The 14,025-nt window shown below is 44.3% G+C and overlaps 1 protein-coding gene across 1 annotated transcript in view; it reads left to right on the top strand.

The window, feature by feature from the left end:
- The first annotated feature begins 401 nt into the window (after positions 1–401).
- LOC137421457 (uncharacterized) overlaps positions 402–14,025 on the top strand; it is a 51,721-nt gene continuing 38,097 nt past the window's right edge. Inside the window, exon 1 of the mRNA XM_078784302.1 lies at positions 402–812. Coding sequence (XP_078640428.1) covers positions 404–812 — 409 coding nt within the window. The 5' untranslated portion in view covers positions 402–403. The remainder of the gene's footprint in view (positions 813–14,025) is intronic.

The following is a 14,025-nucleotide window of genomic DNA, read 5'->3' as shown; positions in this document are numbered from 1 at the left end:
ATATGCCTGGTCATGCCACATCGTCTCATCCGTATTCCTCCCCTCATTCCCCAAATGAAATTGCATTGTTTTTCGCGGATAAAATTGGTTTGGTGTTGATGTAGCGCAGCATAATGGGTCGAATGGTCTCCTCTTGTGTTTACTCTGGGTTTATTTTTGTCTCTGTAAATAAAAACTTGCATTCATTAGATCCTTATTGATGGGAAAACTTACAAAATGGGACACAGTGGGTCAACAAACTGAATACAAAAGCCCGTATTTATTGGATAATTATTGACTGGATTGTCCATGGAAATGAATCACAAAAATTCCAAACAGAGTAAGGAATATATCATGTTTAACTTTTCTGTGAGTAACATAAACATTGTATCCTTGGCTGGTCATCGGTGAAATGGAGAGCTTCATGGAATGGCTCCAATCACAAGGCCTGAGAGAAGAAACAGCCCAAGCAGTGATCGATGAGCTTGGAATTGAGAATCAGAAGGTTATTCGAGCTTGTACCGAGTCAGATTCATTGCGGGATGAGCTCCTTGCTCTCTCCAAAGAGAAATTTCAATTTGCAATGTATGCTGACTTCTGTAAATTTATGAATTCTTTTTTAAAGCCACAAGATGTCCAGATTGCAGGTTCTTCTCTGTTGGGAAGTATTTTCGTCAACTTGGATAATGTTATTCGGGAACTTTCCAGTTTCTGCCAAAACTTTGTTGGATTCCAAAATGTGCAGCTGGAAAATCGTCCTGGTGTTTCTGGAATTGGGTTCAGTGATGTCTGCAGCCTCCGCTCTCAGGATGATGGATTAAGATCCACGTCTGGTATGTCACTTTTTTCTATGATATAGCATGTCAACAAATATCTTTATCTTCTACCATTGCTTTTTAAAAATTATTTTAACTTGTATAAACTCTTTTGGTGCAGTTTTGTGTTGTCTAATATGAATGTATTTTTGATGTATGGTACAAAGTCAATTTTTAGCTCACCTGGAACATATATCCGGGGAGCTTATGGGATGGCGCATCTTCAGGCCGGGCCGGGTCCCGCACTGAATGGTCGGTGCCGCGTCAGAGCGGCGATCGGCGCGATTCCGGGGGAGGGTGGCCAGGCCGGACCCTCGCCCCCTGGCGGGGACGGTGTTCCGACCGGGCGAGCCTCGGTCATCGGGCCGAAGACCGAAGGGTTCGGCGCCGAGATGGTGCGTGGAACCTCGGCCTGAGCAAGCCTCCTCCCCAGAGTCATGAATGCCGGACGGACTCAACCTGCAGGCGACCAAACCACCTGAATGCATTGCTCGGCTGTGCAAAGCCGAGCTGTGTAATAATGTAACGACGCACCGAGGCTCGGATATAGCGGACTGTGATGATAATAGGGGTTTTGAATCGAAATTGGCAGATTGGTAAAGTGATGGGCAGAATTGGAATTTGATGGCAAAAATTGGTAGTGGGAGATACCCGATGTGATGGGATGGTTAATCCACCATCCCTCACACATTGGCAAAGGAGCAATAGTTTTATGGGGTTTATGGCAGTGTAAGCTTGCCGAGGGAGGGTTAGGATAAAATGATAGGCATCTAGAGAAGAAGGACCATAGGTAACTGTAGAGGTAAGTAGCGACAATTGTACAGGTAGTCGGGGACGCAGGGAGATTAGTTTGGTTGTTAATGACGTGGTATGTGCTTGGTTTAAAGGGAAGACGGGGAGCACCAAGTTAGAGGGAGTAGTTAGATCAGATGATGCTGTGTGTGTGTGTGTGTGTGTAAAAGTGTATTCAGAAGTGTATTGTGAAAAGTGTGAGGTGATTGTGAGTTGTATTGAGTGTGGAAGTGTATGGAGCAATGTATGAGTAAGTGATTGTGTGTTGCGATGAGCAAATGGTCCTGGAGGAAGGAGGGTGCAGGTGGCACCAGGTGTGTGATTGCACAGGTGTGCAAATGAACAGGTGTTTGGAGAATGGTTGTATGGAATAAATGGTATGGAATATATGGAGTATGGAATGGATGGTATGGGAGTGAGTGTGGTGGAAACTGTGGAGTGGAGTGGATGGTGCGAAGGTGTGTATGGGGAGGATGGACCCCATCACGAATACCCGGGGAGGGTAGTTTAAGAGTTAGGTAGAGGGAGTAGGTAAATTGTGGTTGGATATTGGCATCTGTGGTGCGTGTGGAAGAATGGTGTTTGGATGGGTGCATTAGTGTCGTGGAAATGGCTGGGCGTGTGGCCTGTTAGTGTGTGTAGTTGAATGGGCACTCCGCCACTGTGAGGATGTCGGCCAGGTGAGGCCGCAGGTGGGCTCTGGGAGCTGGTAGAGTTGTTGTGGATGGGGCCTGAGGATCCGGAGGACGGACCCGGGTAGCCCAGTGCCAGAGAGGGCACCGGGTGGGGAGAGCGCCAGAGGGTTTCCCAGTCAGATAGGTTAGGGTGAGGAGCAGGTTAAGCTCAGAGGCAACTGCAGTGGTGGAGGTGTGCAGGTGGGTAGACCTGCTGGGAGAGCCACACGACCCAGTCCTGAAATTGTGCAAAGGCACAGGGAGTTGAATCGGGGGAGTGAGACCCCAAATTAATGAAGCACCACAGTTTGGTCAATAGGAGTTTGGTTCTTAAAACCACAGAGAGTAAGATGGCCAATGGATTGGCAGGGAAAGACCCCGGGTAGTGTAAAGTGTGTTAATGTCATTTAGGAAGTAGTTAGGATTGGAATCTCCTCGCACCATCTACATCCACTGACCTGAGGTGACAAAGCTCCACCACCATGCCATGGTTTGTTGGTTTTATTATTCTTTGTGCAAATGTTTGGATTGTGAGACGCATCACGACGTGGGTGTGACATTGTGCTGATGTTCCATCTCTTCCTCCTTATGAGGAATTGATGAGGAATTTGAGTGATGGCAAATTTGGTTAGTGGGATTGTTGTGACGAATTTGGTATTAGGAGATATGGGGAAGACGTGACAGTAGTGACAAATTTGTAAATGTGTAGAGAGTTGTAAATATGGGGTAAGGGCAGGGGTGGAGTAGGTGACAGGGGGGGTGACGTATGGTAGGGACGAGCTTTCTCACTTTGCTCTCCGTACGTACCTCGTTCTGCATTACCTTGTTTGATGTGTACCCTTGCGCCCTTACCCCTCGCTCACCTGTCTTTTCTGTCTTCCTTCCCCAACCCGAGGGTCATGCCCTCGGCACTAAGGGGAGTGTGCGGGCGTCCGCCATTGTGTGCCCGAAACTCTCGCAACCACAGCTGCCTGCATCCACGCACCACTTATGGACCACATGTCTGTGGCTGAGCACCACTTATGGACCCCACGGGTTGGGGCATGGCCCCTCTGCTGGAACCGGCCATGATGGCCCGAGATCTGCTGGCGGACCTCGGTAACGTGGCACCTATGCCATACAGGTGAACCACCCATAGTCGGCCCCCTGTGGGCCATAAATAAAAAGTGGACACGTTTTGTGCTTTTTATTATTGCAAATAGGCCGCCAGCAAGAAGACGAACAAGTTGACAACATCTGGAAGAACATTAGCCAGCAGAGGGAGCCGAAGAAGAAGACCAGCACCAGGGGTTTGGTTTTTGTTTGAACTGTGGTGACTGTGCACTCCGGTGCGTTTTGGTGCTTTATGGTGCTCTTTGTTGGTGCTGGTGCGTCGATGCAGCGCAGGCTGTCTCTCCCCCCAAAAAGAACAATCACAGGTCCTGGGTCAGTTTTGTAAATACCATTAGCGTCAATTGTAAATAATGCTCCCCACCGTACATGTTTAGTTTGAAGACAATTCCGCAATTCGGTTAGCTTGTGGGCGTAAATCTGTTAGGCAGGGTGCAATGCAGCAGGGGGACATACTTATTTGTGTTTTAAAACTGTCACACTCAGGGTCAGGTTAATTGTAGAGGGAACTACACCTACGTGTCACACTAAGTTAAAGTTTTATAGGCCCGAGGACGTGCCTGGAGGATGAGGGTGCAGTGTTGCGGATTTGAGAATCCTGTGTTTTTTATTGTTGTAACTATCACCCTTTATAAATGTTTCTGAATGATTCCTTGTAAATACCTCTGTTTTGTGTGTAAAGGTCAAAGGTCGTCCTCTTAGTTAATCCATGTACAAGCACGTAGGCCACCATATACCTCTCTTATAGTTATTTCCTTATTCTGTGTCGTCTAAGACTCTGTTTCCCACTAGTTGACACTGCATTGCATCGAATGAAATAAGATAGGTCCCTCCGACGCCCCCTTGGCCTCTTCAAAGTGCCAAGTAACTTTGAATGGGGTTATTGGCATCACCATTGCGATTTGCATTGCCAACTGCATTTCCAACTGCATTCGCCGCCATTTCCATGTGCTCCAGCTCGGAGAAGAAAGGCGTGGCCTGCACCTCGTCATCAGAGGCTGGAGCCAGGAAAGCCCTTGCCGACCAACCAAGGATGAGTGGGTGTGGCTCAAGAGGGTGGGGTTATAAAACCCATTGCATCAGCCCCCACCAAAGAGAAGTGCGTAAGAGTCCACCGAGAGTTGAGTTCAGAGCTCAGTGGAGGAGGAGCAGCGAAGTTGTTGTTGAGTCCAGTGGAGAAGGAGCAGCAGCGTTGAGTGAACGGACCGCAGCTTTGGGACCACCGCAAGTGAGACCTCAGTTAGTCCAGCCCCCCTGTGACACGCAGCTTCGACCCGCTGCTAGGCGGGAACCGATTGCGGTGGGATCGGTGGCCGTCGAGGTCGAGGCCGACGTCCCGTGTGGGAGCAAGCTCCAACCGAACCTTCCTCTCCTTCCAGCCATCCGTGCCATTCATCCCTATCATCATTCCCCGTGTGAGTCTGATTGTCGTCCGTCTTCTGTGTTGTCTTGGGGTTTAAGTAAGCTTGTATAAGTTAATATTTGCACTGTGTCTCCTTCCATCCTTTCTGTCTTTATTTTCTTATCTTTCCTTCTCCTTGGTTATTTTGGTCTTGTAAATAATTAGTAATAAATCCCTGTTCTTCCTACCTTCGTCTTCTTCATTCTCATCCGGTTCGTCTTAGTGATTTCCCTCATTGAATACCTGTGGCGCGATGTTGGCCAACGTTTCAGGATCGGGTTTAGTACCTGTTAAATGGTTTATGCAGCGGGCTGCCATCCGCTCGGCAATTAACATCTTGTCCGTGGTCGCGGCACCTGCCTCTCCGGAGGGAGCTGCACGACTTCAGGACTCACGTCGGTCAGTCACACACAAGGGGATTAATCCCCCCTTGGTAAGGGGAAAAAGGCCGACGTAGAGATCGGCAACAATATTTTGACGGTTTTCTGTAATACCTGTGTAATACCTTAATATCTGTCTGTAGTGGATACTTACCTGTGTATTATTGTTTTTATTTCAGTGTGAACTACTAAAAATGGCTCAAGTCAGAACAAGGATGAAATCAAGTTCTCATTTAAGTAATCTTGTTGGCACTGGGCAGGAGCTGTTGGTGTCTCCACTGCCAACTGTGAGGGATATCCTGAGGTATGGCATCTACTTGAGGGAGCAAAGTGAAGATGACAGGAGGAACGACCCAGTGGACCAGCTTGTGTCTGACATCTACCCTGGTCTGATTTGTCAGTGGAGCAAAGCTAATGCTCTTTTCAAGCCTCCTGTTATCAATGAAAAGGTGACCATCATGTCCAAGCTCAAGGAGGTCTGGAATCAGGCAGTGAAGTTTTCTCTTGGGAAGGGCAACCTTGATGCCAAAGAGAGGTTCATTGTCAAGTTAGACAAGTTATTTGATATTTTGACTTGCAAGTGTCAGATTACCAGTTGTGAGGGGGGAGGCTCTGAGGGCTGTGTGATCCAAGCCCACATTAACTGTTCCTGCAGCAGAGAAAATGATTCCTGTGAAAGATCTTGCCTACATCAAGGGACAGAAAGAGAAGGTTGGAAGTAAAGGACCCCACCAAATGGGGAGCCCTGATCTGCCAGAGCACAAGAGACAGGTGAGAACATTGGAAAGGCAGGAAAAGAAAAAGAATGCAGAGAAAAGGAGAAGGAGCAAGGAGGAAAAAATGCTGCAGCAGCAGAGAAGGCAGCCAGGAAGGATGTTGAGAGATTTTTGTCAGATGGTGATGAGGATCTGGAATTGGAGAGAAGTGGTGCTGAAGATGAGTTTGTCACTGAAGTTGAGCTCTTCCCTGAAACTGACACTGAGCCTGCAGCTTCAGCAAAGGTCCAGAAAAACAATGATTAGATTCCAAACATTGCCCTTGCTAGTGTAAGGTATGGCATAGGGCTGAGGCCAACTGCAGCAATAGCAACTGCAGCTCTGATTGATGCAGGAATCATCACAGAAGACAATACAAGTAAAGTGATTGATAAGAACAAGGTCAATAGAGCACAGGAGAAGATGTCCAAGAATGAGTCAAAGCAGGACTTGTGCAACGTGGTAAAGTTCAAGAAGTAAGGAGATTGATCTTTATAATTGTAACCAGTGATATATGTACATGCAGTTCACCTGTTAATAAATATGTACATTTGATTTGGTTGTGTCAATATGAATGATTTCCCTTATATCTTTTAATATCTTATAAAGGGGTTCGAAAGGGTAAAATTGGCCATTTAGAAATACAAATTGATGTCGGTTAGAGTTATCCCATCCAAAAAATAAACTCGTATTTGAATTCCCCATAAAAAAACACATAATATAGAAACACCCCTCATGTTAGGATTTCCTTCAGATTCATTTTGGCACCTGAGTATGACCCGCCCTATTATAGTAAATTATTTTTCCCTCGATTTCTTGACAACCATCAAAATTTTCTGTCCACTCAAGGATATTACTGCCCAGAGACTCCAACTTATTAGTATTTAAATTTATTCTTTTATTTCGCCCGTCTCCGTCCATCCCTCTCCTCCGTGGCTGCAGAAACCCTCATCCACGCCTTCATCACTTCCCGTCTGGACTACTGCAATAGCCTCCTTTATGGTTCACCCTCAACAATCACCAATAAACTCCAATACATTCAGAACTCCGCTGCCCGTCTACTCACCCATTCCCGGACCCGTGACCACATCACCCCCGTCCTTTACAAGCTTCACTGGCTCCCCATCTCCCAGAGAATCCAGTACAAAATCCTCCTCTTGACCTACAAACCCCTCCATAACCTGGCCCCATCCTACCTGGCTGACCTCCTCTCCAGACACACTCCCACCCGCAACCTCCGCTCTGCTGGTACCAACCTCCTGACCCCCCCCCCCCCCCATCCGGACCAAATTTAGATCCTGGGGGGACAGGGCCTTCTCCATCGCTGCTCCCACCCTCTGGAACTCGCTACCTCACACCATCAGAGACTCCTCCTCACTCACCACATTCAAAACATCACTCAAGACCCATCTGTTCAACACTGCATTCAACATTTAACCCACAGCATCTAACCCCTGACTATCTCCTCTCCTTCTCCCTCCTTTGTGCTTTGAATATTTCCCTATTGATTCTTCTTTTTTTGCAATTGTCTTAATGTTTTGCTATGCATTATGTTTTGCACTCTGTCAAAGCGTCTTTGGGCTTCCTGAAAAGCGCTATATAAAATAAATGCATTATTATTATTATTATTATTATTTGTTTTCTTCACCTTCACCCCTGTTATCTCCTCAATTATACCTATTTGGTATTTCTCACATTCGTTATGCTTTCCATTTATATACCAAGGTTGATTACACCTCCATTCCTTGGTTTGGTTATAACCTGGTTCAATCATTTATATAATGGTAAAAAAGGCGGCGGAAGCCCGTTAAAATCCCTACCCCCCCCCCCCCCCTTTATTTAAAAATAAATCTTATCACTTATAACCATAAGGGACACTGTCAATTCCATTCTCTGAAATAAATCTCTTATCATCAAAAGCCCCCAATGCTTTCTTATTCACCTCTTCAGTATATAACTCATGCTTATAACTTCTTATCATATTCATTTTTCTAAACTCTTCTTTCTTTAAAGTTAAACAATTATAATAATTTTCAAAGTTTATTGTTTCCTTGATAACATTTTTCTTTATTCCTTTCAAATTTTTGTCCATTTTCAATATTATTATCAATATATTTAGAAGCATAAGCCTTAGACCTCAATCCCACAAATTCACTCATAACATTTCTTCCTAATTCATCCTTGAACTTTCCAATCACCTTTTTATTTTTAGAAGAGAACAACTCACTCTCTGGACTATAATTACTAGTATCATAGATATTAATGTCTTTTTTCATGTCTGAATAAACACCATCAGTATTAATTTTCAAGATGAAGCCATCTGAATCCGTGTATGGAAGATTAAGATCTTTTTGATATTTCTTCTTTAAATTATAATAATAATAATCATACATCAAAGACTTTGAAAGATCAAGAATTGTTGTTCCAATATAAATCGGTTTGTTCATTTCTATGCTTTCCTTAACCAAATGGATCGCACAAAAGTTCTCTAGAAACACCTCAGCTCTTAAAAAACTCGGTCTATTAATTAATTTTGATGCTTGTTCCCAAGATGTTGCAAGTCTTATGTTTTGTCTATTCCTAACATTTTCCATGGTGTTACCAAAGGCCACATTATTCATCAATTTATAAAAGTCCTTTTCAAAATCAGTTTTTGCTTCAGTTCTCTGGAGTGTATTAAAATCAATATACTCCTTCAACCATTGGCTTTGTTTAAACTGTAAAACTCCATGGATCTTCTTTATTCTCAACCCTGCTGATAAACATTGTCTCAAGTTCCTTTGATGTAAAACATAATTTCCTTTATTTATTATATAATGTTGTAAGTAATTTTTCTGTTGATTTGCCTTTTGTATAAAATGATTGTTGATAATCGCTTAACCATTCTTTTCTTGGTCTTGCTTTATCAGGAGCGTAAGGCAGATCTTTATGTTTATTATGAAGTTCTTCAGGATATTTCAAATCAACCTCAAAATAATATCCAATTTTAGCTTTATCCAATTATTTTTGTGTAGAGATAACGATATCCTGTAAAACCTTTTCATAATCTTTCTCTTTAATCCATTTGAGTTTTCCATTAGGTAGGGCTTGAGACATAGCCCATCCATTCAAATTATTAGCATCATAATACATCAAATAAGAACGATCTTTTGTAGTATCATAATCAGGAAGATATTTGTTGTTAGCTTTAGCATATCTACTCGAACATACTTGAGATATTCCTCCTCGTTTAGCCTTTTTTGTCATCAAAAGCATATCAACATCACTGATTAAATCCAAAGCCTGTTTTGTCATTTTTAACATGGCACTCCAAGCTAAACCAGGAGCAGTGTAATAGTGAGCGGGTTCTAATCCATAGGAATTTTTATTTTGACAGACGCTTCTAAAAGTCTCAAATACATCAGCCAATAGTCGGACATCAGTTTTGAGATACAAATCATGATGCTCACCAAGATTCTTGATGTTGTATTGTTTCCAAACATTTTGTGCGTGTACATAATATTTATCAGATATATGACTATTATTTAATTTATGAAAGAAATTTTCTTTTGAAGGAAGTTATGTTTCATTTAATCTCTCAAATGAGTCCATATAGTCATAGGGGTAAATTCTCTTTTGTGTTAGTAAATCTTTATCTGAAAAATACTCCAAAGACATTTCCAAAGACATTTGTTTCCAAAGACATGGTAACTCTTTTAGATTTTGAACCAAGTTGGGCAATGGACTTGCCATGAATTTAAATGTATCAAGAAATCTGATATGAGTTATAGGAGATGTATGAATTGTTTTTGTGCATGAAATGTATTTCTGATCCGTGTGAGGAATTGCTGAAATGTCTCCAGATGTCTTTGAAAGTTCATTAATAAATAGATGCGTATCATAATGAGCGTTGTTATGAAGAAAGAGGAATGAAAGAGGGGAGTTTATAATTAATATTACAACTTTGATGAGCCGGACCTCTATATTTACCAGTGAGATGACGATGATCTCTAACCTTTAGGCCTTCACCAATTTTCTCCTCACAAATATGACAGACAACCTTTGGCTGCCCAAATTCTGTTTCTTCTTCTTTTGTTAAGGACATTGGTTTATTGGTTTCTCTCATTATCTTGGTTAATCGAACACAGTCTTTTTCTAGTCGTTTTACAAACATATATATAGACTTCCGACTTCCGGTCCCTTGAGCGGCGAGGCTTGCTTCGATCTCTCCACGGCATCAAAGTTTGAGTGTTTTCCCGTTCGTGTCTTTGTCAAATTTCCGCTGGGTATTTTGTTGTGTATGTGTTGTGTGTTTCTATTTGGTTTTGGTTTTGTAGTTGTTGCAAATTTTTGTGTAATTTGTCGTTTTTTTCTTTGTTCTCTTTTTTTTGGTCTCTCCAGGCTTCTTTCCCCCCCCCCCCCCCCCCCCGTCAGTGTTTTGTGAATATGGGTTCTTTCCTTCATAGTATTTGCTTGTTTCTTTGATTTTCTTTTCTCCCCCCTACCTCTCACGAACATCTTACCCTTTGTCCAGCGTTTTGAAAACAGAACAAACAAATAAACAAACAAAAAAAATAAATTCCACTTATTCTTTCTCTCCTCCCGGACACGTGCTTGTTCGCTCTCCTCCTTGTCTCGACTTGTGCCCCGCCCCCTATATCTCGTTTTTCTTCAACCTCTGCTCCTGCTTTCTCAAATCCACGTTCTCACTTAGAGACTTTTCCCAGATTGTTTTTCATGGTTTTGTATAAATATGCTAAAACCGCAGCCGTGATGCTGACGCCGCCCTCCCCCACCCCCCAGAATTTCCATGTTCCAAACGTTTCCCAGTGTGTACCCTGGATTAGAATAGGTACACCGTATCCCTGCGTGTCGTTAGAGACGACTAAGAGGGTTGACGTCAGGAAGGTCATCCGGCCATAAAAAACATTGCCTCAAAAAGAGAGCCATGACAATTACAACTACATATGGGCAGGGTACAGCCCGAAGTGGAGATCGGTTTCTGAGGTTTGGGACATGGAATGGCGGGACAATGACAGGGAGATCAGGAGAAGTGGTGGAAGTATTGGTCAGAAGAAGAGTGAACATATGTTGTGTGCAAGAGACGAGATGGAAGGGAAGTGGTGTGAGAATGGTGAAGGGGTAGGCAGGGACAGAAATACAAGCTTATGTGGCAAGGGTGCCTGGAGGGCGTGAATGGTGTTGGTGTCCTGTTTTCGGAGGAGTTTGTAGACAGTGTGGTGAGTGTGACTAGAGTGAGTGATAGGTTGATGATGGTGAAAATGATGATTGGAAAGCTCTTGGTGAACGTCATCTCGGGATATGCTCTGCAGGTTGGTCGAAGCGATGAAGAGAAGGACAGGTTCTGGTGTGCGATAGAGAAGCTGATGGAAAACGTGAAAGATGAGGAAGTTGTTGTGGTAGGAGGAGACCTAAATGGACATGTGGGAAGGAGTATGGATGGTTTTGACGGAGTTCATGGGGGTTACGGATATGGTGTGAGAAATGGAGAAGGTGAAAGGATTTTGGAGTTTGCTGATGGAGCTGATTTGTTGATTTGTAATACTCAGTTCCAGAAAGAGGATAATAAGCTTGTTACATACACGTCAGGTGGGTCGACGACAACCGTTGACTACCTGATGGTGCGTAGGCGAGATAGGGGGCACCTCCGGGACACAAAGGTGATCCCGGGGGAGGAGGCTGTTTCACAGCACCACTTGGTTGTCTGCGACATAAGGGTGAAAGGTGCGAGGAGAGCTCGGCAGGTGAAGTACCAACCGAGAATGAAGGTGTGGAGGTTGAAAGAGGTGACAGTGAGGGAGGCATTAAAAGAGAGGCTGAGTAGGGCAGAGGATGATGTGGTTGAGCTTGAAAGTGGTTGGATGTCAATGAAAGATAGTCTGTTGGGAGCCGTTGGTGAGGTATCTGGATGGACAAAAGGACCACCGAGGCACTCAGAAACATGGTGGTGGGGTGATGAAGTTGGAAAGAGGATTGATGAGAAGAGGAAGAAGTTCAAGGAGTGGCAGAAGGCGAAGGGTACGGGAGCAGAAAAAGGAGAGCATGAAAGTTATAAGGCAGCCAGGAAGGCTGCAAAGAAAGAGGTAACAAAGGCACAGGAGGCATGTATGAAAATGTTCGGAGAACGCTTGGATTAGGAAGAGGGTCAGAAAGCAGTATTCAGGATTGCAAAGCAGATAGCGAAAGAGAGGTGTGATGTGATGGGGGTGAGTTGCTTGAAGGATGAAGTGGGTCGAATCGTTGTCGACCCAGATGGAATTAAAGGAAGATGGAAAAGATATATGGAAATGCTGTTGAATACAGAGAATGAATGGGATGGCAACAAAGAGAGTAACCCAGTTTCATGACCGGCAGAGAAGATAACTGAGAAAGAAGTTGACGAAGCGATAAAATCAATGAAGGGGAGAAAAGCGGGAGGGCTGACGGGAGTTGTGGGAGATATGTTGAAGGCAGCAGGAAGTTGGGGTGTGAAGAGAATGACAGAGTTCTGTAATCTGGTGGTGAAAGAAGGCCGCATTCCAGTGGATTGGGAACTGAGTACCCTCGTCCCTCTATACAAGGGGAAAGGTGACCCTCTGCAGTGTCGCTCGTAACGAGCGATAAAGTTATTGGAGCATGGAATGAAGGTATTGGAAAGGGTGTTGGAGAGGAGGATAAGGAAGAAAGTGAAGATCGACGAAATGCAGTTTGGATTTATACCAGGAAGAGGAACGACAGACGCGCTTTTCATTGTGAGGCAGTTGCAGGAGAAGTACATGGAGAAGAGGAAGAAGTTGTTTCTTGGGTTTGTTGATCTGGAGAAAGCATTCGATAGGGTTCCACGCAAAGTATTGACATGGGCATTGAGGAAGTTAGGAGTGGAGGAATGGTTGATCAGAGTAGTGATGGCAATGTACAAAAGAGCGCGCACAGCTGTAAGGACGAAGGACGGGAACAGTGGTGAGTTTGAGGTGAAGGTGGGAGTGCATCAGGGGTCGGTACTAAGTCCACTACTATTTGTAGCTGTGATGGAGGTGCTGGCTCAGAACGTAATGGAGGGTTTACCGTGGGAGTTGTTGTATGCAGATGATCTGGTGTTGATTGCAGAAAGTATGGATGGACTGAAGGAAAAGATGAACAAGTGGAAGGAATGTATGGAGACAAAAGGTCTGAAGGTGAATTTAGGAAAGACGAAGGTGATGGCAAGTGGTAAAGCATGTGGTGAGGTGGAAAGAACTGGGAAGTGGCCCTGTGCTGTGTGTAGGAAGGGTGTCGGAGTGAACTCCATTCAATGTACAATGTGTGCTGAGTGGGTTCATCAAAAATGTAGTGGTCTGAGAGGGTCATTAACCAGTGTGGCAGCTACATTCAAATGTAAGGTGTGCACAGAGGGAGCTGCAGATGGAGGAAATATTGAGTTGGATATTGGAGACGGTGTGAAGCTGGAAGGTGTGAAAACATTTTGCTACCTCGGAGACATGCTGAATGGAGAAGGTGGATCAGACTCGGCAATGGTTGCTGGAGTGAGATGTGCATGGAAGAAGTTTCGGGAACTGAGTGGCATGCTGATGATGAGGGAAGTGTCGTTTAAGCTGAAGGGAAAGGTGTATGCTGCATGTGTGAGAAGTGTTATGATTTATGGGAGCGAGACATGGGTAATGAACGTGGAGCAGCAATGAAGGTTGGAAAGGGTGGAAATGCGAATGGTTCGACGGATGTGTGGAGTATCGTTGAGAGAGACGAAGACAAATGATGAATTGCGAAAGATGATGGGAATAGAGCCTGTGATTGATGCTGTGAAGAGGAACAGGTTAAGATGGTTTGGTCATGTGTTGAGGAAGGATGAAAGTGACTGGTTGAGAAGAGTAATGGAAATGAATGTAGAAGGAAGTAGAGCACGGGGAAGACCGAGAAAGACTTGGCTAAAGATGGTGGAAGAAGAAATGTGCGCAAGCGGGTTAACAAGGAGAGATGCAGAAAATAGGGCAAAATGGAGAAGATTGTCATGGGGACCGCAAGACTAACCCCCGCTCTAGTCGGGGAAATGGCCTTTAAAATGCATGTTGTTGTTTGTTGTTACAAACTCCTCTGGGGCATTTGAGCCTCTATACTCCTCAGTAGGGGAAGAATGTTGGTTCT

This window comes from Myxine glutinosa, chromosome 1 (genome assembly GCF_964187855.1).
Source record: "Myxine glutinosa chromosome 1, kmMyxGlut1.1, whole genome shotgun sequence".
In the NCBI taxonomy this organism is placed as follows: domain Eukaryota; kingdom Metazoa; phylum Chordata; class Myxini; order Myxiniformes; family Myxinidae; genus Myxine; species Myxine glutinosa.
The sequence above is the reverse complement of the archived record's forward strand: the minus strand, read 5'-3'. Positions and strand labels throughout refer to the sequence as shown.